Source organism: Trachypithecus francoisi, unplaced genomic scaffold, assembly GCF_009764315.1.
Source record: "Trachypithecus francoisi isolate TF-2019V2 unplaced genomic scaffold, Tfra_2.0 Lachesis_group4, whole genome shotgun sequence".
Lineage (NCBI taxonomy): Eukaryota > Metazoa > Chordata > Mammalia > Primates > Cercopithecidae > Trachypithecus > Trachypithecus francoisi.
Window position 1 is genome coordinate 112,792,902 of NW_022681469.1, and position 25,488 is coordinate 112,818,389.

The following is a 25,488-nucleotide window of genomic DNA, read 5'->3' on the forward strand; positions in this document are numbered from 1 at the left end:
GCCTCCCAAAGTGCTGGGATTACAGGCGTGAGCCACCGCATCTGGCCGCAACTTCCAATCTTTTTATCTGTTCTCTCCACCTTCAGTTTAGCGTCGTTCCAAAACCACACCCTTGCAAAGCTTTGTACTCCTCACCCCAGGTGATCTCCAGGCAGCTCAGATCTCTTTCCTGCCTTTGCCCTGCACCGTTCCCTGGTACTTCCTCCTTTATGGTAGCACTCAACTCCCCAGCCAATCTGTATATCCCTCAGAGGCAGCGATCTGAAGAAGTGATTTTTGAATCCCAGAAAGGGTCTGCCATGGAGTTGGCAGTCATCACGGTAGATGGCATATGATTTTGCTGAATTTTAAATAAAATGAAAACCACAAATTACATGATGCTTTTATTGACATTTGACAACTGGCCTAAATAAAAAGACTTTGACTCTAATACAAGTCCCCTTACTGATAATAGGCATGAAAGAGCACCATTCTTAAAATCTAAACCCTTTAAAATCGGTAACGGAAATTCACTTAAGGAGCTTGAGGGCCGTGTTAAAAGGAGCCAGGTTTTCACAAGACCTCATCCACCTCTGCACGTTGGCTGGCACTGTCACACTGCAGCCTCCGGTCTGCTGGAGCACAGACCACAGCACCACGTCTGCTACGGTGAGTTCATTCCCGGCGAGCCAAGGGCTCTTCCCAAGAGCTGAGTTCATAGAACGGAAAACAGCAGATTTTTCTTTACTGCTTCCCTCTTTTAACTGAAAAATCGCAATATCTACCCAGCTATCTATAAGGGTTGCGTTGACAGCATTATGCTTCTGGCCAAACAGAGAGAACAAGAAACGTGCAATGTTCCCTTCTCCTTCGATGGGGCACATCGTCTGGACGCTGAATTTCATCTGCGTCTTCGGCACTGAAAAGAAAAAACACACGCGAGGTAGCATCACCAGAGCAGCCCTGTGAGGGAAGTACTCGCACAATGGGGAAGGGGACAGTCACCAAGCACCACAGACTGATGACACGGGAAAGGGTGTTTTCAATAAGAACATCACATTTTCAGTCAGTCTCTTAAGATGCTTAATACTGAAAAGGGTTTAAGTGCAAACTATGTTAACAAAGTAACCAAAGAGCCATTCCTGGTATTTGATTATGACAGTTCTGAAGCTGGAAGGGACCTCAGACCACCTGCTCCAATCCCTGCTGCCTAAGGATTTGGGGGCTGAGGGCTGGAAACCCAGGAGTTGCATCTCCCAGGCTCTTGGCCTCATAATCGCTTTCTGTGAGGCTGAGGGCAGTTAAGGTATGAATGACATGAACTTGCTTCCTTCCATATCAACATAACCAGAAGAGGCATACATCTGTGGGATAGTGAGTACCTGACATCCTATCTTTATATGGCCATATGAGAAGATAATTTCAATGTCCCTATGATAGTAAGTTCTAGAATGTGAGGGCAAGATGGCTGTGATAGCCATGACTCCCCTGCTTTGCCTGGTTGGACAGAACCCCCTTCCTCCAATACTCACAGTCCCCCCTTGAGCTGTGTCTCACTCAGAGACCCTAAACTTTGCAGAGGAACAAGGGCATCTTTGCGGTGCTTCATCTCTGCTCCTCCTCTAGAACTACCCCACAGGCTTTCTAGACTTAGAATATCTGACCTGATACAAATCGCTGTATGGCCGGTATGCCACACAATGTCCTAACCCCTTGCTGCCTCATATCAAAACCATGTTGCACATCTCATCATACAGTACAGCTGACCCTTGAACAGTGTGGGGGTTAGGGGCACTGACTCCCCACTGCTGTGCAGCGAAAATCCACATAAAACTTTTGACTCGGCCGGGCGCGGTGGCTCAAGCCTGTAATCCCAGCACTTTGGGAGGCCGAGACGGGCGGATCACGAGGTCAGGAGATCGAGACCATCCTGGCTAACACGGTGAAACCCCGTCTCTACTAAAAAATACAAAAAAAATTAGCCGGGCGAGGTGGCGGGCGCCTGTAGTCCCAGCTACTCGGGAGGCTGAGGCAGGAGAATGGCGTGAACCCGGGAGGCGGAACTTGAAGTGAGCTGAGATCCGGCCACTGCACTCCAGCCTGGGCGGCAGAGCCAGACTCCGTCTCAAAAAAAAAAAAAAAAAAACTTTTGACTCCTCCAAATCTTAAGCACTAACAGCCTACTATTGATGGGAAGCCTTACCCATGACAGTTGACTCACACACTTTGTATGGTCTATATATCATATGCTATATTCTTACGATAAACTTGAGAAAATGTTAAGAAAATAATAAGGATGCTGGGCATGGTGGCTCACACCTGTAGTCCCTGCTGCTTGGGAGGCTGAGGTGGGAGGATCACTTGAGCCCAGAAGGTTGAGGCTGTGGTGAGCTGTGACTGTACCACTGCATTCCAGCCTGGGTGACACAGCAAGACCCTGCCTCTTAAAAAGAAAATGATAATGAATTTACTATTCATTAAGTTGAAGCGGATCATCTTAAAGGTCTTCATCCCACTGTCCTCATGTCGCTAAGAGGGGTTGGTCTTGCTGTCTTGGGTGGCAGAGGTGGAAAGGGAGGCAGGAAAGGAGGAGAGGCAAGCATGGTGTAGCTTTAGGGAAATACATCATAATTTGTCTGACTGTTTGCCTTTTGATTTCTCTAAAAATAGTTCTATGCAGCATGAACCCTTCCACCGTTTGCTTTAGTTTCACTGCTTGTATCTTAGAAGACTCCAGGTCATAAAAGAAGTCAAAAGCAGCCTCGAATGATCAGAAGCCTTCTCCCAGACTGTCTAATGGAAATCTGTTTTCCAGCCCGGCTTCTCCTAGGTCTTCTTCCTTAACATCTGGCACTGGCTTGGAAACACTTCTTCCCATTAAGCTGTCTTATGTTAACTCTTCTGTGCAGTGTCTGTCAGCCCTTGAATTTCTCCAAGATCTGTACCCTGAAACTCTTCACCATCCAGTTTTGCCCCATCTGTGATCTATTTCATGGTTTCCTTGGTTGTCGTAGATCCTATGAAGTCACGCACATCTGGACACAGGTTTCTCCAGCAGGAATGTACTGTTTCACCGTGATGGCTTTCACAGCTTTGTATACAATGATGGCCTCTTCAATGATGTAATCCTTCCAGACTCTTCAAGATGTTCTATCAGGGTTCTCTCTCTTTTGCTTTTTGTTTTGAGATGGAGTCTTGCTCTGTCACCCAGGCTGGAGTGCAGTGGCAGGATCTCACTACAACCTCCACCTCCCGGGTTCAAGCAATTCTCCTGCCTCAGCCTCCCAAGTAGCTGGGATTACAGGCATGCCTAGCCAGGGTTCTCTTTCATAGCACTGACAATTCTTTCATATAATACTGTGTGTAATGAGCCTCAAAGGTTCTTACGACTTTTTGATCCATGTTGTGTTAGGGGGCAAGCAGATGGCTTTGACACCCTTGGTGTTAACTCATGGGGCTCTGAGTGACTGGAGCACTGAAGAACTTTCAAAGGTGTCCCTTACTGGCAAGGTACATCCTGACTTCAGGGACAAGGCACCAATGGAATTAATCCAGAAAAAGGGTTCTTGTCCAGGTGTTGTAGAACCAAAAGACGAGCAGCTGTGTTTATCTTTTCCTGTGAAGTCTTGGGTGTTAGCAGCTTTACAGGTAAGAGCTCTCCTGATCATAAACACAGCTGCACCTGCACAAAACAGGAGGGTTAGCCTAGCACTCCCTGCCTTCAATCCTGGGACTCACTTCTCTTCTTTACTAATAAATGTCCTTTGTGGTTCCCCGCCCCCACCCCAGATTAGGGCAGTTTTGTCTGCATTAAAAACATGTTGACACAGGTATCCTTTCTCCTCCATGATTTTCTTAATGGCATCTGGGAACTCGTCTGCTGCCTCTTGGTTAGCAGAAGCTGCTTCTCCTGTGATCTTGACATTTTTAAAAGCCAAACCTTTTCCTAAAATTATCAAACCATCGTTTGCTGGCATTAAACTCTCCAGCTTTAGATCTTTCACCTTCCTTTGGCTTCAAGTTGTCATATAATGACTTTGCTTTTTCTCAACTCATAAGAGAGTCTATAGGTATGCCTTTCTAACAGGAATCCTGCACCCCACATAAAAGCTGCATTTTCTTTTCTTTTTTTTTTTGAGATGGAGTCTCACTCTGTATCCCAGGCTGGACTGTACTGGCGCGATCTTGGCTCACTACAACCTCTGCCTCCTGGGTTCAAGCGATTCTCCTGTCTCAGTCTCCCGAGTAGCTGGGACTACAGGTGAAGGTCACCATGCCGGGCTCCTTTTTGTGCTTTTAGTAGAGATGGGGTTTCACCATGTTGGTCAGGCTGGTCTCGAACTCCTGATCTCAGGTGATCCACCCACCTTGGCCTCCCAAAGTGCTGGGATTACAGGAATGAACCACCGCACCTGGCCAAAAGCTACATTTTCAATACAAGATAAATAGGTATTTTGCAAAATGCAAGGTTTTTGCACCTCCTGGTGCAGCTATAGTGATGCCTTCATGAATTTCCCTTTTTTTTTTTTGAGACGGAGTCTCGCTCTGTCACCAGGCTGTGAAGTGCAGTGGTGCAATCTCGGCTCACTGCAACCTCCACCTCCCAGGTTCAAGTGATCCTTCTGCCTCAGCCTCCCAAGTAGCTGGGACTACAGGCACACACCACCAAGCCCAGCTAATTCTTGTATTTTTAGTAGAGACGGGGTTTCACCATGTTGGCCAGGATGATCTTTATCTCTTGACCTTGTGATCCGCCCACCTTGGCCTCCAAAGTGCGGGGATTACAGGCGTGAGCCACTGTGCCTGACCGAAAATTTCCCTTTTTTAAAACAATGGTTCTTACACTGAATTCATTTATCTTGAAGTGGCAGCTGCAGACCTCTGGTATATATCAAGCAATTCAACTTTTTCATGTAATATCTTGACTTTTCTCTGCTTCTTGGGAGCACTTTCAGTATCACAAGAGACACTCTGTAAGTGCCCCACAGTGTTAGTCAAGGTTTATGGCCATGCACGATGGAAACATACCCAAAACATGATGAAAAATACCCAAGAACCTCAAGAGATCACTTTTTTTTTGAGACGGAGTCTCGCCCAGGCTGGAGTGCAGTGGCGCAATCTCGGCTCACTGCAAGCTCCACCTCCCGGGTTCACGCCATTCTCCTCCCTCAGCCTCCCGAGTAGCTGGGACCACAGGCGCCTGCCACCATGCCCGGCTAAATTTTTTTGTATATTTTAGTAGAGACGGGGTTTCACCGTGTTAGCCAGGATGGTCTCGATCTCCTGACCTCGTGATCCACCCACCTTGGCCTCCCAAGAGATCACTTTTGACTGCAACATGCAATTTGCCTGGAGAGGTGAATTAGCTGCTCACACCAAGATGACTGGCGTCACAGGGTGTCTGAAGCAGAATGAAGCAGACACTCCCCACGCTTGAGGCGACTGTGAAATTATTCCAGCAGTACAGTATGTTTGTTCTACAGTTAATGTTACGCAGTTGGGATTTCATGCTGATCCTCACGTTTGTTTACATTTCTGTCAACTGCAGGTGGTGCCAGGTATAGTGTGTGTGTAAGTTTTGATACATTTTAACTTCTTAAAATAGATTTGTGTACATTTTGTGGTAGCAAATAACAGACTAGTATGTAAATTTTTTTTTTTTGAGACGGAGTCTCGCTCTTTCGCCCGGGCTGGAGTGCAGTGGCTGGATCTCAGCTCACTGCAAGCTCTGCCTCCCGGGTTTACGCCATTCTCCTGCCTCAGCCTCCCGAATAGCTGGGACTACAGGCGCCCGCCACCTCGCCCGGCTAGTTTTTTGTATTTTTTTTTTAGTAGAGACAGGGTTTCACCATGTTAGCCAGGGTGGTCTCGATCTCCTGACCTCGTGATCCGCCCATCTCGGCCTCCCAAAGTGCTGGGATTACAGGCTTGAGCCACCGTGCCCGGCCTAGTATGTAAATATTTTATGCCTCATAGCTTTTTCTTACTTGTTTTGATATTTTTCTTCTTTCTTGTTTTTTTTTTTGAGATGGAGTCTTGTTCTGTCGCCCAGGCTGGAGTACAATGGCATGATCTTGGCTGGCTGCAACCTCCGCCTCCCGGGTTCAAGAGATTCTCCTGCCTCCGCCTCCCGAGTAGCTGGGATTACAGGCGCCCGCTACCACACCTGACTAAGTTTTGTATTTTTAGTAGAGACGGAGTTTCACCATGTTGGTTAGGTTGGTCTCAAACTCCTGACCTTGTGATCTGCCTGCCTTGACCTTACAAAGTGCTGGGATTACAGGCATGAGCCACCGCACACAGCCTTGATTTGATATTTCTAGGCTATGTGGTTTGTCTGCTAGTTTTTTCAAATTGTTGCAAATCTCCAAAAAATTTTCCAAGATAGTTATTTGAAAAAAAATCCACATGAGGCCCAGGCATGGTGGCTCACGCCTGTAATCCCAGCACTTTGGGAGGCCAAGGCAGGTGGATCACGAGGTCAGGAGTTTGAGACCAGCCTGACCAACATGGTGAAACCGTCTCTACTAAAAACACACAAAAAATTAGCTGGGCATGGTGGCACGTGCCTATAATGCCTGCTACTCAGGAGGCTGAGGCAGGAGAATCGCTTGAACCCAGAGGTGGAGGTTGCAGTGAGCCAAGATTGTGCCACTGCACTCCAGCCTGGGTGACACAGCGAGACTCTGTCTCAAAAAGAAAAGAAAAGAAAAGAAAAAAATCCACATGTAAATGGACTCATGCAGGTCAAACTCGTGGTGTTCAAGGGGCAGCCGTGTGTAAGTTTAACTCAGTCCCATCTACTTACCATTCTTCCAAATTAAAGTGAATCCCAGCTGATACTCTTGGCGGGGCTGTTTTTTATTCTGTTCTCCAAAGCACTTGAGAAGGTTTTCAGGCACACTCTTGACTGAGGAGTGTGTGTGCACCGTGGACAGGACCCTAAAGTGCTCACAGAGCAGCCTGTGCAGCACGAGCAGGGAGAGAGGAGGGGATGCCGGGTTCGCGTTGATCACGATGTCTTTCAGCGCCCCATAATCCTGGGGAAAGAGCAAGACATTGTACGAATAACAGTAATCGGAGAGTGCCACTGTGCCAGGTGCGAGTCTAAGAACCTAACCGGGGTTATCTGACTCCTCCACTTCCATGAAGAAGGCACTAGCATCTTCTCCAGGTTGCAGCCAGTAACTTCGCCAAGGCCACTTGCTCAGGATGGAGTGGAGCTGGGATATGAGCTGACTCCACCCCCTTACCCCCAAAGAATAAAAAGTTGACTCCACTGTCAAATAAAACAGCATATCAGAAATGACACTTTTTTTTTTTTTTTTTTTGAGACAGAGTCTCACTCTATCACACAGGCTGGAGTACAGTGGATGATCTCTGCTGCCTGCAACCTCTGCCTCCCCAGGTTCAAGTGATTCTCCTGCCTCAGCTTCCTGAGTGGCTGGGACTATAGGTGCCTGCCACCACGCCCGGTTAATTTTTTTTAAAAATTATTTTTAGTAGAGATGGGGTTTTGCCGTGTTGCCCAGGCTGTTCTCAAACTCCTGACCTCAAATGACCTGTCTTGGCCTCCCAAAGTGCTGGGATTACAGATGGGAGCCATGGTGCCTGGCCTAGGAATGACACTTCTATTTGCCCCTTTTAACCTGCAATTATTCCAGCTACTGAATCTTTCCAGCAGAACAGCTGACCACAGCCAATTTGTGTAAAGATGTTTCCATGAAGAACCCCTTAAGAAGGGGTGTTGGCTAAAGGTATCATTGGTGATGAGGGATGGGGAGATTCTAAAATACTAGGCATTAACTGAAGTGCTCAGACTCATAGCCTTGTTTTTTCCCACTGGGTAACCCTCTTCAGTGCCAGTGGCCCATGGGCACAGAGGCCAGGCAATGGTTCGGGGCCACAGTTTGCTCTGGCATGGGGCACTATGAGAGGTCCAGGGGGATGGGCCTGTTATAAATCCAAACCCATGCATGACAGCCTTTTTAGATAAAGACTCTCTTATTTCTTCTACACTTTCACTCGAAATAATGAATGCGATGATGTGAACACTCACAGCCAAACTCCTTGGCTTTCTGTACCCCGCCTGCCACTCCTGACCAATGTCCCACATGTCAGCCTACGCGGAATGCCTTGCAGTTCCCTGAACATATTGTATTACTTGACGCTGGGTCTTCTGAGGTATCAAAATTCATCTTGAGCACCACGTGCTCTGAGATGCCTCCCCAGCACCCTGAGAAATGACTGTTATGGCTGCTCATGCTCGAAAACTCATCTGCTAGGCTCCGGCTCCCCGAGGGCCTGGTTGCACCTCATCTGAGTCCTCAGTGCATGCCAATAAGTACTGGATGAATGAGGGAGCAGTGGAAGGAATACATGAATGCAGAGGTACTGAGGTTATCAAATATCCCAGCCCTGGGTGAGACACCACAATGCTTGCATTTTTCAGGGCTTTAAGTAGTGCTATTCTATCATCCATTCTAGAAGAGGCTATTGGTAGGGATTCTTGGGACAAACGCTTTTTGCATCCTCAAATAAATACCACTTCATTGTAACAAACGAGATGGTCTTCCTTTGCATATCAGATTCTCCCCTAAATTAGCTGAACCCTGTAAACTTCAATCCTGAGAGCCGGCTGATGCAACTTACTTGTAATACAGCAAACTGAATTCAAGCAAAATGCACTTGAAATATGAGACTGTGACTGGCCTGAGCAATACATTTCAAAAGGACGGGTAGGATTTTTGTGCTTGGGCAGTCATGGTTCTAAAAGTTGGCCTACTATCAAAGAGAGTCTGGGCTGCCTCTGGTGAACCTCTGGGGAACACTGAACAAACAAGCTGAGATCTGTTCTTCCAGGGCTCAGAGGCTGCTGGACCCATGCCTGGACTGGCAGAGGCTGTAACTCTCCTCCACTCCTTCTCTGCCTACACATCCTCCCTGTCCTCTACTTGGTCTGAGAAGTCAAGAAGAAGCTTTAGAGCTTGTTTTGACTTCACTCCTGCCTTGTGAATCTGTTCTGTGCAAAGGCACACTCATTTAGAGGAGGAAAAAATACGAATATGCTCTTGGCTTTGCCTTTGAAAATCAGAAAGCTAAGGCTTTTTTTTTTTTTTTTTTTTTTTGAGACGGAGTCTCGCTCTGTCGCCCGGGCTGGAGTGCAGTGGCCGGATCTCAGCTCACTGCAAGCTCCGCCTCCCGGGTTTAGGCCATTCTCCTGCCTCAGCCTCCCGAGTAGCTGGGACTACAGGCACCCGCCACCTCGCCCTGCTAGTGTTTTTTTTGTATTTTTTGGTAGAGACGGGGTTTCACCGTGTTAGCCGGAATGGTCTTGATCTCCTGACCTCGTGATCCGCCGTCTCGGCCTCCCAAAGTGCTGGGATTACAGGCTTGAGCCACCGCGCCCGCCTTTTTTTTTTTTTTTTTTGAGACGGAGTCTTGCTCTGTCACCCAGGCTGGAGTGCAGTGGCGCGATCTCCGCTCACTGCAAGCTCTGCCTCCCGGGTTCACGCCATTCTTCTGCCTCAGCCTCCTGAGTAGCTGGGACTACAGGCGCCTGCCACCACACCCAGCAAATTTTTTGTATTTTAGTAGAGATGGGGTTTCAGCATGTTTGCCAGGATGGTCTGGATCTCCTGACCTCGTGATCTGCCTGCCTCTGCCTCCCAAAGTGCTGGGATTACAGGTGTGAGCCACCACACCCGGCCTGAAAGCTAAGGCTTTAATCACAGTAGCACAATTTCCCTGTACTAACCACTCAGCACCTACTAACATTTCAGCTTTCAAAACGAACTTACCTTCCCAAGCACTGAATTCAAGTCCAGCACATTGGTGGTTAAGGTCATGGGCTCATCCGCTTGGATTATGTTGGTTACATCCAAGTCTGCATCTGGTGTTTGAATCATCTTGGAGAGACCATCAACTGCAGCTTTCAACTCATACAGACGTTTTAAAATATCATCTTGGCGGGACTCAAGTGCTTGCAGAGATGGGTTAGACTCTTCCTAAACAAACCAACAGCCAAATGTTCATTTCCTCTCCCATCAGAACAGTGTTGTTTAAATTTGATCACTTGTCTTACTTTGCCATGCGCTCACCAAACCTCCCACCCTTTAAAAGAAGACATTATGGGCTGGGTGCGGTGGCTCACGCCTGTAACCCCAGCACTTTGGGAGGTCCAGGCAGACAGATCATCTGAGGTCAGGAGTTCAAGACCAGCTTGGCCAACATGGTGAAACCCTGTCTCTACTAGAAATACAAAAATTAGCTGGGCGTGGTGGCGCATGCCTATAATCCCAGCTACTCTGGAGGTTGAGGCAGGAGAATCGCTTGAACTCAGGAGGTGGAGGTTGCAGTGAGCTGAGATCATACCATTGCACTCCAGCCTGGGTGATAGAGCAAGACTCTGTCTCAAAAAAAAAAAACAAAAATGAAAACAAAAAAAACTTAAAAGTTGTGGCTGAAAGCCACTCTGAAATTGTATGGTTCTGATTTCACGTAATTTAGTCTAAGAACAGGGAAAGATAGAAAATGAACACAATTTTTAGTTCTTTGTTCTTAACAAACTAAGAATACTTTGCTTAAATAAGTAGCAATGAGAATGTAAGTCAGTAATTTATACAAATAGGGAAAAGGGAACATGGGTTAAAACAGTTTTTTAGCTTGGAAGCATACCCATGGAGCTAATCAATTCCCCAAATCGTTTTATTGGCTTTTCTTTTGTCCTGGAGACAGGGTCTCATTCTGTTGCCCAGGCTGGAGTGCAATGGTGTGATCATGGCCCACTGCAGCCTTGACTTCCTGAGCTCAAGTGATCCTCCTGCCTTAGTCTCCTGAGTGCCTGGGACTACAGGTGTGCACCACCAAGCCTGACTAAGTTTTAATTTTTTTTTGTAGAGACAGAGAACTGCGCTGTGTTGCTCAGGCTGGTCTCAAACTCCTGTCCTCAAGCCATCCTCCCACCTCAGCTCCCAAAGTGCTAGGAAGACAGACGTGAGCCACCACGCCCAGCCAGTCCACCATTTCACCTAGCCTATTCCACCTTGCACCCATTCTAGTCCATCCCTGCAATCCATCCTTTAAGATGGCAGCTAGAAAGATTTTTAAAAAGAAACTCAGGGCCGGGCGCAGTGACTCATGCCTGTAAGTCCTAGCACTTTGGGAGGCCGAGGCGGGCAGATCACCTGAGGTCAGGAGTTCGAGACCAGCCTGGCCAACACTGTGAAACCCCGTCTCTACTAAAAGTACAAAAAATATAGCTGGGTGTGGTGTGGGTGCCTGTAATCCCAGCTACTCAGGAGGCTGAGGCAGGAGAATTGCTTGAACCTGGGAGGCGGAGGTTGCAGTGAGCAGAGATCGCGCCACTGCACTACACCCTGGGTGACAAGAGTGAGACTCCGTCTCAAAAAAATTATTTCAGATATTGTCACTGTCTCCCCCTTGCTAACCTCCTAGGTGCTTAGGATAAAATGTCAAACATTTAACATGGCTTTACAGACATCTTGTATCATTTGGCCTCTGGCTACCTTACCTCACCCAATTTCCTCCTTTGCTCTGTACTCTAGCTACACTGTCCTAGGAGTTCCTAAAACACCACGCTGGCTCCGACCACAGGATCTTCCCGTGCTATTCCCTCTATCTGCATCGCTCTTCCCTCTTCTCTTGTTTGCTTAACTCCTATTTACCCTCGGGCTTAATCAGCACTTTCTCACCTCTCCTAGCCTGCTGCTCTTATTTAAGATCAAACAGCAGAGCAATGTGAAGTCCACTGACTTCTGGGTGGAACAGAGTTCAGTATGCCAATTAAATTATTGGGTGCTGGCCAGGCACGGTGGCTCACACCTGTAAATCCAGCACTTTGGAAGGGCCAGGTGGGTGGATCACTTGAGGTCAGGAGTTCAAGAGGACAGCATGATGAGACTCCATATCTACTGAAACACAAAAATTAGCTGGGCTTGGTGGTGGGCACCTGTAGTCTCAGCTACTCAGAGGCTGAGGCAGGAGAACCACTTGGACCCAGGAGGTGGAGAGTGCAGTGAGCCGAGATCGCACCACTGCACTCTAGCCTGAGAGACAGGGCGACTCCATCTCAAAAAAAAAAAAAAAAAAATTAGGTGCTGACTGAAAATAAATTTGAAAGCAAGATGTGTAACAGGGAGGGCTACTACCTGTGTAATATTCTGTTACTTAATGGTAAGTCCTGAGTCATATTTCCAATCTCTCTTAACCAGCTTATATCTGTACATTGTTTGTGTATAAGCTTGCTAATTTCCACAAATGGCAGTAGGGTGTCTGCTCCAATAGGGCCAAAAATGCACCTACTGGATTCAAAGCTCAGTCAGGGCCAGGCGCGGTGGCTCACGCCTGTAATCACAGCACTTTGTGAGGCCAAGGCGGGCAGATCACTTGAGGTCAGGAGATCAAGACCAGCCTGGCCAACATGGTGAAACCCCGTCTCTACCAAAAATACAAAAATACAAAAAATTAGTCGGCCGTGGTGGCGGGCACCTGCAATCCCAGCTACTGGGAAGGCTGAGGCAGGAGAACTGCTTGAACCCGGGAGACAGCAGCTGCAGTGAGCCGAGATCGCGACACTGCACTCCAGCCTGGGCGACAGAGTGAGATTCCGTCTCAAAAACAAAACCCAGTCAGGAATGAAGACTGTCTGAAGTACTATATGTGTAATGTGGCTTGTGATTTTTAAGCCCTGAGTGCAGCCTGATCTAGTCCTTCATGATCTGAGTAATACCAAAATGTTCAAGATCTGTTTTATGTCATTGGTGCCTTGTAATGTTGGCCTGCTGTTTTCCTTGCTGAGACTAGATTGTGATGTGGTATACTGTTTTTATCAATTTGTTTCAATTTATATGTATTTATAAACAGCTTATTCTTCATGTTGCTCTCCTTTACCCTGGAGATGCTTGATGGCTTTTTTTGAGACAGGGTTTCACTCCACTGCCCAGGCTGGAGTGCAGTGGCACGATCACAGCTCAATGCAGCCCTGACCTCCTGGGCTCAAGTGATCCTCCCACCTCCGCCTCCTGAGTAGCTGGAACTACAGGCACATGCTACCACACCTGGCTAAGTGTTGTACTTTTTGTAAAAATGGGGTTTCACCATGTTGCCCAGATTGGTTTTGAACTCCTAGGTTCAAGTGATCCTCCTGCCTTGGTCTCCCAAAGTGCTGGGATTACAGACGTGAACCACCGCGCCTGGCCAAGATGTTTTATTGCTAATTATTTGTCCACATTGTTATCATCTCCTAGAAAAATTGCTGGAAGAGTGGGATTACGTGTCCTCTAAGTTGTAAGTTCACAAAAGGCCACAGGAAGTTAGGCAGCAGACTTAAACACAAGTAAAACAGACCCTGCAAAACTTGGCCTTCAATGAAAGGTGACATTCTCCAACCTGGGTTGTCTTTCTGGTTTCATGGAACTGTGCAGTTGGAGGGTGACTGGGCCCTGTTTCCATGGCACTGTCTAGGTGCAGGGACCATTGAACCATGTCTGCTATTTCTGTCTTAGCTCTGTACTGAAATAACACGTAGTGTTACTGGGTTTCAAAAGAAAGTCCGTCCCTCCTGATCTAGGCAGAAAGCCATTAAAGAAAGCAGAAGGATAACAAGCAATGGGAAAACAGACCAGAAAAGTTACCGATTCACCCATCTTGTGTCAGAATAGACAGGCCTGTTTCTCCTGCTGGAAACCTAGGATGTATGTTTGCAATGAGAAAAGAGTGAAAGACTTGAGCAGGTACATTACAAAAGAGCAATCAAAGCGGCCAGTGAATATGAAAAGGTCCTCAACTTAGAGAAGTCTGGAGAAATCCAAACTAAAACTACCCTAGGATACCACACTACACCCACCAGTTTTGGGCAGGGTGCAAATATCAGGAATTCTTCCACCCTGCCGGTAAGCAGTGAGCGAGGTAAGCAGTGAGTGAGCATGTAAACCAGTATAACAACTCTGGAAAACAATTTAGTAGAGTGGAAAGCCAGGTGGGCCACTGAGCCAGGAGTCCCATTCATTAGTACATACCCCATGCTTGCTCCTCTGTATAAGAATATTCACTGCAGGCCGGGCGCGGTGGCTCAAGCCTGTAATCCCAGCACTTTGGGAGGCCGAGACGGGCGGATCACGAGGTCAGGAGATCGAGACCCTCCTGGCTAACACGGTGAAACCCCATCTCTACTAAAAAATACAAAAAACTAGCCGGGCGAGGTGGCGGGCGCCTGTAGCCCCAGCTACTCGGGAGGCTGAGGCAGGAGAATGGCTTAAACCCGGGAGGCGGAGCTTGCAGTGAGCTGAGATCCGGCCACTACACTCCAGCCTGGGCGACAGAGCGAGACTCCGTCTCAAAAAAAAAAAAAAAAAAAAGAATATTCACTGCAGAATTGTTCATAGCAGGTTAAAATGGAAAATAATCCAGGGTCCCTGAGCAAGTAGGATGGATAAGTGTATGGTGGAGAGCCATGCAATAGAACAGTATACTACAGAGAAGATGAATACTTCTGATGTTACAATAAAATGACTCCTAAAATAATGTCTACAAAAAAGAAGCCAGGGCTGGGCACCAGTGGCTCATGTTTATAATCCCAGCACTTTGGGAGGCTGGGGTTAGAGGATCGCTTGAGGCCAGGAGATCGAGACCACCTTGGGTCTCGATAACCACCTTTTAGGTAGAGATGGGGTGAGACCCCATCTCTACATATAAAAAAAAAAAAAAGCCAGACACATCAGACTATATGCTGTATGCTTACCTATATCAAGACTATTGTTTAGGGGCCAGGTGCAGTGGCTCACGCCTGTAATCCCAGCACTTTGGGAGGTCGAGGCGGGTGGATCGCTTGAGGTCAGGAGTTCGAGACCAGCCTGGCCAACGTGGTGAAACCCCGTCTCTATTAAAAATACAAAAATTAGCCAGGTCCAGTGGACGGTGCCTGTAATCTCAGCTACTCAGGAGGCTGAGGCGGGAGAATTGCTTGAACCTGGGAGGCAGAGGTTGCAGTGAGCTGAGATCGCACCACTGCACTCCAGCCTGGGTGACAGAGCAAGACTCCATCTGAAAAAAAAAAAAAAAAAAAAACCAAAAAACCAGACTATGTTGTTTAGGGATAAATACTGAGTTGACAAAATAATAGAGACAAGCAGGACATAATTACCATAAAAAATCAGGACCTGGCCGGGCGCGGTGGCTCAAGCCTGTAATCCCAACACTTTGGGAGGCCGAGACGGGCGGATCACGAGGTCAGGAGATCGAGACCATCCTGGCTAACACGGTGAAACCCCGTCTCTACTAAAAATACAAAAAAAACTAGCCGGGCGAGGTGGCGGGCGCCTGTAGTCCCAGCTACTCGGGAGGCTGAGGCAGGAGAATGGCGTAAACCCGGGAGGCGGAGCTTGCAGTGAGCTGAGATCTGGCCACTGCACTCCAGTCCGGGCGACAGAGCGAGACTCTGCCTCAAAAAAAAAAAAAAAAAAAAAAAAATCAGGACCTGGGGTTGGGGGTGGGGAGGGAAGGTTTAAGTGGAAAGAATTGAGGGGTGACAATGTGTGTCAATCTGGACCGTGGTGACCCTGGGGTTCGCTTTGTAATTCCTCAAAATGAGCATTTATGTGCTATTCACTCTTCAGAGGGTAGAATCTCTGAACTAAAATGTTTAAGCAACCATATATATATATATATATAAAAAGGACAGATTTTTATTTTAATTAAAACATTTAAAAAATAGAGACAAGGGTCTCGCTATGTTGCTCAGGCTGGTCTCAAACTCTTGGGGCTCAAGCGATCTTCCCACCTCGGTCTCCCAAAGCGCTGAGACTCCAGGCATGAACCACCGCGCCCGACCCGGAAAGATATATATATATATATATTTTTTTTTTTTTTGAGACAGTTTCGCTTTTGTTGCCCAGGCTGGAGTGCAATGCAATGACTCGATCTCAGCTCACTGCAAACCCCGCCTCCAGGGTTCAAACGATTCTCCTGCCTCAGGCTTCCGAGTAGCTGGGATTACAGGCGCCTGCCACCACACCCGGCTAATTTTTGTATTTTTAGTAGAGACGAGGTTTCACCATGTTGGCCAGGCTGGTCTCGAACTCCCAACCTCAGGTGACCCGCCAGCCTCGGCCTCCCAAAGTGCTGGGATTACAGGCGTGAGCCACAGCGCCTGGCCTGGATAAATCTTTTAAAAGAGAAAAGTTTGGGTGAGTCCCTGGCCGGCCGGCACAGATGCCGGGGTGGGGCCGTGAACTGGGTGGGACGCATTCGCTCCGGTCTGTGGGAACCCGGTCCAGCAGCCGGCCGCCGCGCGTGCGCACTGGGCGGGGGAACCCGCGCTCCTACCTGCACGTGGCCAGCGCCGGGCGCCGGGCCGCCGCTCCTGCAGTGCACGTTGGGGAGCCGGTACATGCAGGTGGGAAGCTCCACACGGAGAGGCGCGCCACCCCCGTGATAGGGCTTTACCTGGTACATCGGCATGGCAGAACCAAAGCAAGAGAGGGGAGCGCGTGCCAGCCACCAACGCTCAGAAACCGTCAGAGGCCACGACGGAGGCCGGCCACCTCCCTTCTGACCCTGCTGCGGGCGTTCGGGAAAACGCAGTCTGGTGTGCTCTGATTGACCCAGGCTTTTTGACGTCACGGACTCGACCTCTGACAGAGCCAATAGGCGAAAAGGAGAGACGGGAAGTATTTTTGCCGCCCCGCCCGGAAAGGGTGGAGCACAACGTCGAAAGCAGCCAATGGGAGCCCAGGAGGCGGAGCGCCTGTGGGAGCCGTGGAGGGAACTTTCCCAGTCCCGAGGCGGATCGGGTGTTGCATCCATGGAGCGAGCTGAGAGCTCGAGGTGAGCCGGGCTCGCGGTCTCCCCTCTCGCGCGCCCTCTTTGACACCCACGGCGTTCCAGCCTCCCTGGAAATGCGGGAAACATGGCCGAGGCGCGTGGCGAAGCCACCGCGTGGAGGCCCCGGAGCAGCGACCTCAGCGCCCCAGCGATCCGGTGCCCCTTGGGTGCGCCTTGAGGCCGAAGCAAGCTCCTTCGGGGTCCTGGGCTGCGGGCAAAGGATTCGGCCCTGTAAGGAGTTGGGTTCGACCCGTCCCAGACAGGCCTTGCCCACATCCCATCACAGGGCCGTGGACTTGAAACTGGAGCGTGAAATCCCCATAGACTGAATGCATTTTCTTTCCACCTGTTCTCTCTTCCTTTTTATTTTTATTTTTATATTATTTTATTTTTAATTTTTTTTGTAGAGACGGGGATTTCGCTGTGTTGCCCAGGCTGGTCTCAAACTCCTGAGCTCAAGCAGTCTGCCCGCCTCGGCACCCCTAAGTGCTGGAATTACAGGAGTGATGCACTGTGCCTGGCCTTTTTTAAAAATTGAGATTATTTTGGGGACGGTAAAGCGTCCAGACACATCCTAATTTGCATAGCCGCGCAGTTTTAAAAAAATGTAATGCATTTCTACCCGTTAGGGTATGTGATTTCTACCTGTTAGGGTATGTGATTTCTGGCTGGTAAGCTACACCGAATCTTGGCTAGCACAGTTGCATTCCGTGTCAGATTTGTAAACGCAAATTTGCTTTCTGCATTTAAATATATTAGATATATTTAGGTAACTACATTTAAATGTATTGAGACATTTAAATAAATCTGGGGTCTGTATCTAAATGCGCTTCCTCCTCAAAACAAATATCTGAAGTGGACCAGGTGCGGTGGCTCACGCCTATAATCCCAGCACTTTGGGAGGCCCAGGCGGGTGAATCATGAGATCAGGAGTTCATGACCAGCCTTGCCAACATGGTGAAATACCGTTTCTACTAAAAATACAAAAATTAACCGGGGATGGTGGCGGGACCCTGTAATCCTAGCTACTTGGGAGGCTGAGGCAGGAGAATCTCTGGAACCCAGGAGGTGGAGGTTGCAGTGAGCTGAGATTGCGCCACTGCAGTCCGGCCTGGGCGACACAGCAAGACTCCATCTCAAAAAAAAGAAGAAGTGGACCTGTAGCCTATAGTGTGTTGCCAAATAAACTTATTTTTAGAGATACTTCTTTCCATTTTCTTTGAGATCATCTGCAGTTTCACATGGTAGACAGACTTGCGTGAGATTCTTAGCAGGGTAGAATGAAGAGTAAAGAGGTTTGGTTATTTCATAAGGGTTTATTGAAGGCCTCTGATGTGTTAAATGCTGTAGGAAACACCCAGTGATTTCTCTTTCATGGAGGTTTCCTGCCTTCTCTTAACAAGTTATCAATTAAACTGTTTACTGGAAATTGCTAAGTTAATGAACACACAGGATACATTCTTTGGATGAGCAGACATTGGTTGGGCAGAGGAGGAAGAGGAGAGCAGTTTAGACAGAGACCTGCTTATACAATGTAGTGTCTAAAAGAGCTTGTGATGTTCAGGAAGCAGTTGTTCACTGTGCTACAATGTAGGGGACGGCCGGTTGCGGTGGCTCACGCCTGTAATCCTAGCACTTTGGGAGGCCAAGACAAGCAGATCACCTGAGGTCAGGAGTTCAAGACCAGCCTGGTCAACATGGTGAAACCCGGTCTGTACTAAAAACACAAAAATTAGCCGGGTGTGATGGTGGGCGCCTGTAATCCCAGCTACTTGGGAGGCTGAGACAGGAGAATCGCTTGAACCTGGGAGACAGAGGTTGCAGTGAGCCAAGATCATGCCATTGCACTCTAGCCTGGGCGACAGGGTGAGACTCTGTCTCAAATGATGATGATAATAATAATAATATTAATGTAGGGGACTTGATGAAGGGAAAGGATTAGAGAGATTCTGAAAAGAAGGTAGTTTTGGGCTCAGTGATGACTAGATTTTAAATTTCATATAGTAGGAAGTGGGGCACTAGTAAATTTTTAAGCAGAAAAATTATTTGACCAGATCTGTGATTTCAAAAATAGCTCTGGTGATAGAGTGGAGGATGGATTGGAGCAGGGAATGAGGGGAGATGAAACCGTTATAAAACTCTTAAAGCTCGTACAGCAAGAACTTTGAGGGTCTTTGCTGAGATAGCAGCTGGCAGCTTCAATTTGGAGTAAGGTATCAAGGCAACTGTGTAGAAGGAAGAGTTTTATAACTGGTACCCAATTTCCAATATGATTTTGACTTAAACATTGTGTATTTTCTAGCATACTGTTGGTTTTTCTAATTATGTGGGAAATTATGTTGCTTTCACTTTTTTTTTTTTTTTGCTCTTTCGCCCAGGCTGGAGTGCAATGCCGCAATCTCGGCTCACTACAACCTCCGCCTCCCGGGTTTAAGCGATTCTCCTGCCTCAGCCTCCTGAGTAGCTGGGATTACAGGCGCCCACTACCATGCCTGGCTAATTTTTTGTATTTTTAGTAGAGATGGGGTTTCACCATGTTGGCCAGGCTGGTCTCGAACTCCTGACCTCAAGTGATCCACCTGCCTCTGCCTCCCAAAGTACTGGGATTACAGGCATGAGCCACTGCAGCCAGTCATGGTTTCACTTTTCAAGAAAGAAGACACCATTGTTGCCAAAGATTTTGGTAATTTGAGAGATACAATGTATGTTTTCTCCATGTGGATCCTAGTATAATTAGATAGTAAGGATCTGTTGAATTTGAAGTATCTATCCAGAAGTATTTTGGGTACATGTTTAAGGATTGTAAAGCAGTGTTTCTATTTCTGGATATAATAAATGTGTTTGCTAATATAATAAATGAATAGATTAGACCCATAAACTATTTACAGTGTTGAGTCATTTCCCACAGTGAAAATCAGGATGAAAATATATAGCTGAATACTTGCTTTGTTTCTTGTAACTGATTTCTTTAGTACAGAACCTGCTAAGGCCATCAAACCTATTGATTGGAAGTCAGTCCATCAGATTTGCTCTGGGCAGGTGGTACTGAGTCTAAGCACTGCGGTGAAGGAGTTAGTAGAAAACAGTCTGGATGCTGGTGCCACTAATATTGGTAAGTTTGGGAGAGTTTTAAGCCACAAGAAATGATCAGTGAATGTTGTAGTCAAGAAACATTTGTTATTGAAACAAGACTGTCAAGTGTTGATGTAGTCATAAAGTATTATTTTTAAGTTAAAATTAGCACCTATTATGTGCCTAGTACTTAGCTAGGTAGTAATAACAGCCTTTTTTGTGTTCTTATGGTGTGCCAGGCAGGTGTTATGCTAAGAATTACACAGAAATATTTAATACGCAAAATAGCTGGGCGTGGTGTCTCACGCCTGTAATCCTAGCCCTTTGAGAGGCTGAGATGGGGGAATTGCTTGAGGCCAAGAGTTCAAGACCAACCTGGCCAACATGGTGAGACCTTGTCTCTATTAAAAATTAAAGTAGGCCGGGCGTGGTGGCTCACACCTGTAATCCCAGCGCTTTGGGAGCCAAGACGAGTGGATACCTGAGGTCAGAAGTTCGAGACCAGCCTCTCCAAAGTGGTAAAACTGTCTCTACTAAAAATACAAAAATTAGCTGGACCTGGTGGCAGAAGCCTGTAATCCCAGCTACTTGGGAGACTGAGGCACGAGAATTGCTTGAACCCGGGAGGCGGAGGTTGCAGTGAGCCGAGATCGTGCCACTGCACACCAGCCTGAGGACAGAGCAAGACTCTGTCTCAAAAACATAAAATAAAATAGGCCTGGAGTAGTGGCTGACATCTGTAATCCCAGCACTTTGGGAGGCTGAGGGGGGCTGATCATTTGAGGTCAGGAGTTCGAGACCAGCGTAACCAACATGGTGAAACCCTGTCTCTACTAAAAATACAAAAATTAGCCAGATGTGGTGGTGCGTGGCTGTAATCTCAGCTCCTCAGGAGGCTGAGGGAGGAGAATTGCTTGAACCTGAGAGGTGGAGGTTGCAGTGAGCCAAGATCATGCCACTGTACTCCAGCCTGGGTGACGAGCAAAACTCCATCTCAAAAAAAAAAAAAAAAAACAAGAAAAGAAAAAAAAGAAAGTAATAAAATAAAAAAACATAAAAAGTTAATCTGCAGGATAACTTTATGAGATAGAACTTATTATCTCCATTTTACAGATAAGGAATTAAGGGATAGGAAATTTCCTTTTTTTGAGATTATAAAGCTAATAAAATAGGATCCAGGAAGTCTGATTCCAGAACCCATTCTCTCTCTTTTTTTTTTTTTTTTTGGAGGTGGAGTTTTGCTCTTGTTGCCCAGGCTGTAGTGCAATGGCACGATCTCGGCTCACTGTAACCTCCGCCTCCTGGGTTCAAGCGATTCTCCTGCCTCAGCTTCCCGAGTAGCTGGGATTACAGGCATGCACCACCAAGCCTGGCTAATTTTGTATTTTTAGTAGAGACAGGATTTCTCCATGTTGGTCAGGCTAGTCTCCAACTCCTGACCTCAGATGATCTGCTCACTTTGGCCTCCCAAAGTGCTGGGATTACAGGCATGAACCACTGTGCCCAGCCCCTGTTCTCTTTACTGGGTATGTTAAAATTATTTCTTTCAAAAGAAAAGGCTGGTCAAAGTGCAACGGTTTTACAACTAATTGATCACAACCAGTTACAGATATTTTTTGTTCCTTTTCCACTCCAACTGCTTCACTTGACTAGCCTAGGGAAAAAAAAAAAGAGGAAAGAAAGAAAAAGCTAAACTATTTAGTCTGGGCTAGTAAATAACCAGAAAGGACTTTATAAAAATGAAATATACAAAACGACACTAGTATATGTAACTAAAGGTATTGTTATGACTCTTAAATTTGCATATGTTATAAATAATGTCAATATAAAAACTTATAGCATGGGTCCATTTTTAATAAATATGTAAACATTTTAAACTTTCTAGATCTAAAGCTTAAGGACTATGGAGTGGATCTCATTGAAGTTTCAGACAATGGATGTGGGGTAGAAGAAGAAAACTTCGAAGGCTTAAGTAAGTTGACTTTTTCTAATCCTATTATAAAATAATTGGGCTACATGTCCCAGAATTGTGAGTAACACTGTCTTGGGAAACGCAAAAGCAGTTTTTTAAAGCCAGTTACTAGATATCATGTATATTTGTTGTTACAGCACTTGAGAGATCTTAATCCTTACTTTACACTCTCTTTCAGCTCTGAAACATCACACATCTAAGATTCAAGAGTTTGCTGACCTAACTCAGGTTGAAACTTTTGGCTTTCGGGGGGAAGCTCTGAGCTCACTTTGTGCACTGAGGTGATACAATATTTTTATCCATTCACTTGACCCCTTAGAAAAACCTCTCTGAAAATTAATTAGAATCGTCATTATTGACAATTTTCTATCTCAGCATCTCAGCTTCTAGCTTCTGAATTCTGTTTTGTCTCACTGCCAATCTAAGTCATAGTACTTCTGAAATGTGAGCAATAAATGAATGAAACGAAGCAAATAGTATTGTTGAAAAAAATGGTTACCCTTATTAAAACAGTAACTTCTCAATTTTAACATAACATATAGGTAATAAATGATAGTTACCATTGGTTTTCATTATCAGTTTTTAGGGAAACATTTAACCAAAGCACTATTTAATTATAGCACAGATACTGAATTTTTATAAATAATTATATACATATATATATATGTGTGTGTATATATATGTATTTTTTTTTTTTTTAGAAAGAGTTTTGCTCTGTCACCCGGGCTGGAGTGCAGTGGCACAGTCTCGGCTCACTGCAATCTCTGCCTTCCAGGTTCAAGTGATTCTCGTGCCTGAGCCTCCTGAGGAGCTGGTACTATAGGCGTGTACCACCATTCCTGGCTAATTTTTGTATTTTTAGTAGAGATGGGGTTTTGCCATGTTGCCCAGGCTGGTCTCGAACTCCTGGCCTCAAGTGATCTGCCCGCCTCGGTCTCCCAAAGTGCTGGAATAACAGGCATGAGCCACCGCACTCTGCCCTACATATACATTTTAATTATAATGTATTTTAGATTCTTTTAAAAAAATTTGTTCGAAGAGTAATAACAAAACAAATCTCTATTTGTGAATAAATGAATCTTGAGATCATTTATGGTTTTGCAATTCAAGCTGAAAAACGAAATCAAAGCTCGTATCAAAACAAAGCATGTTTAGTGCTCTCTGTCTCACTGTCTTTTAGATGCCAAAACTTAGATTTTATGATGACTCCTCAGCCATTTAGATCTTGATGATCTCTAAGGGATCATCAGCTTTTTAGGAAGTTTTGAGGGAAAAGCAAGCGAAGGAAAGAGTAGTCAGTGCCCAACATCATGGGCCTGTCACTGAACACACCATGCCTGGTATTCTCTCACAGCGACATCACCATTTCCACCTGCCATGCATCAGCAAAGGTTGGGACTCGACTGGTGTTTGATCACAATGGGAAAATCATCCAGAAAGCCCCCTACCCCCGCCCCAGAGGGACCACAGTCAGCGTACAGCAGTTATTTGCTACACTACCTGTGCGCCATAAGGAATTTCAAAGGAATATTAAGAAGGTACAGCAAATTAATCCTGGTTTTCAAAAGTATTAGTTAATGCACATGAGCAAAAGATTTACTAAAGATGTTTATTCTGCAGTTGATTCTCTTCTCGTAATTTACTGAGACACGATTTATTTGCATTTCTCATTAAAGACTTAACATTAAAGACTTTAGGGTGATTTACTTTTTTCTTTTCATCACATAGTGTTTATTAGGCCTGGGCAACATAGTGAGACCCTGTCTCTATGAAAAATTAAAAAAAAAAAATTGGGCATGGTGGCATGCACCTGTAGTATCTAGCTATGTGGGAGGCTGAAGTGGGAGGATCACTTGAGCCCAGGAACTTGAGGCTGCAGTGAGCTATGACTGCGCCCTTGCACTTCAGACTGGGAGACAGAGTAAGACCTTGTCTGGAAAAATATATGTACGTATATATTTATTTTTTATTTTTATCTTTTTTTGAGATGGAGTCTCACTTTGGTGCCCTGGCTGGAGTACCGTGGCGCAATCTCGGTTCGCTGCAACCTCCACCTCCCGAGTTCAAGTGATTCTCCTGCCTCAGCCTTCTGAGTAGCTGGGATTACAGGTGTGCGCCACCACGCCCAGCTAATTTTTGTATTTTTTATTTTTATTTTTTTTGAGACGGAGTCTTGCTCTGTCGCCCAGGCTGGAGTACAGTGGCCGGATCTCAGCTCACTGCAAGCTCCGCCTCCCGGGTTCACGCCGTTCTCCTGCCTCAGCCTCCCGAGTAGCTGGGACTACAGGCACCCGCCACCTCGCCCGGCTAGTTTTTTGTATTTTTTAGTAGAGACGGGGTTTCACCGTGTTAGCCAGGATGGTCTCGATCTCCTGACCTCGTGATCCGCCTGTCTCGGCCTTCCAAAGTGCTGGGATTACAGGCTTCAGCCACCGCGCCCGGCCAATTTTTGTATTTTTAGTAGAGACGGAGTTTGAACATGTCGGCCAGACTGGTCTGGAATTCCCGACCTCAGGTAATCCACCCACCTCGGCTTCTCAAAGTGCTGGGATAACAGGCATGAGCCACCATGACTGGCCTTATGTACTTACATTTTAATAAGAATATTTCTTGGCCAGGCTCCGTGGCTCATGCCTGTGATCCTAGCACTTTGGGAGGCTGAGGCGGGCAGATCATGAGGTCAAGAGATCAAAACCATCCTGGCCAAAATGGTGAAACCCCGTCTCTACTAAAAATACAAAAATTAGCCGGGCCTGGTGGCGTACGTCTGTAGTCCCAGCTCCTCGGAAGGCTGAGGCAGGAGAACCACTTGAATCCAGGAGGTAGAGGTTGCAATGAGCTGAGATCATGCCATTGCACTCCATCCTGGGCACAGAGCCAGACTCCATCTCAAAAAAAAAAGAATATTTCTCTTGGTTTTCTGAGAAATGAGTTATTGGAACCCTTATGAATTTGAATGCAAATGAAAACAGCTAAATGTTGTATAGTTGTAGTGTTTAAAAAGCAGATTATAAAACTGTCTGTATTACATGATTCCAGTTTTATAAAAACAAAACAACAGGCCTAGATGTGTATAGTATAAAGGCTGGAAGAGTCAGCACTTTCATGTTCTCAGCGGTTATCCTTGGATGTGAGATCCCATGCAGTTTTTGCTGTCTTTGTGCCTTTCTGTTTTGTATGTGTATTTTTTATAATCTAAAAAGTTATTTAAACATATGTAGCTAAAAACTTTATTTTACCTATAAAGCATTTGGTGCTAATTTTAACTTTTTTTTTTTTTTTAGATGGAGTCTTCTCACTCTGTCACCCAGGCTGGATTGCAGTGGTGTGATCTCGGCTCACTGCAACCTCTGCCTCCTGGGTTCAAGTGATTCTCCTGCCTCAGCCTCCCGAGTAGCTGGGATTATAGGTGTGTGCCACCACGCCCAGCTAATTTTTGTATTTTTAGTAGAGATGGGGTTTCACCATGTTGGCCAGGCTGGTCTTGCACCCCTGACCTCAAGTGATCCGCCTGTCTCAGCCTCCCAAAATGTTGGGATTACAGGCCACTGCACTCGGCTGCTAATTTTAACTTTATTACATTTTTTCAAAATTTAAATTTTTTAAAATAGAGAAAACTTACT

At 46.4% G+C, this 25,488-nt stretch overlaps 2 protein-coding genes and 1 non-coding gene across 4 annotated transcripts in view; 1 reads left to right on the forward strand and 2 right to left on the reverse strand.

The window, feature by feature from the left end:
• Positions 1-367: 367 nt before the first annotated feature.
• Positions 368-16,573, reverse strand: AIMP2 (aminoacyl tRNA synthetase complex interacting multifunctional protein 2). 2 transcript variants are annotated; one of them, XM_033194911.1, is made up of 4 exons: positions 16,444-16,573; positions 9,780-9,986; positions 6,788-7,019; positions 368-898 (listed from the first exon to the last, which is right to left on the reverse strand). In XM_033194911.1, the coding sequence occupies exons 1-4, from the start codon at positions 16,456-16,458 to the stop codon at positions 510-512; spliced, it is 843 nt and encodes a 280-aa protein (XP_033050802.1). In that variant the 5' UTR covers positions 16,459-16,573; the 3' UTR covers positions 368-509. The 2 variants fall into 2 exon arrangements, with proteins under 2 accessions (XP_033050802.1, XP_033050801.1); XM_033194910.1 differs by having other exon boundaries at positions 16,324-16,571.
• LOC117073872 lies at positions 7,820-7,955 on the reverse strand. Its single transcript, XR_004433422.1, has one exon. It is a non-coding gene; the product is annotated as a small nucleolar RNA SNORA42/SNORA80 family (small nucleolar RNA).
• Positions 16,574-16,691: 118 nt separating the features above from the next.
• The window catches only part of PMS2 (PMS1 homolog 2, mismatch repair system component), a 38,924-nt gene continuing 30,127 nt past the window's right edge, over positions 16,692-25,488 (forward strand). Inside the window, 5 exon segments of the mRNA XM_033194902.1 lie at positions 16,692-16,824; positions 19,794-19,933; positions 21,779-21,865; positions 22,044-22,146; positions 23,220-23,403. Of these exon segments, the coding sequence (XP_033050793.1) occupies positions 16,721-16,824; positions 19,794-19,933; positions 21,779-21,865; positions 22,044-22,146; positions 23,220-23,403 (618 nt within the window). The 5' untranslated portion in view covers positions 16,692-16,720.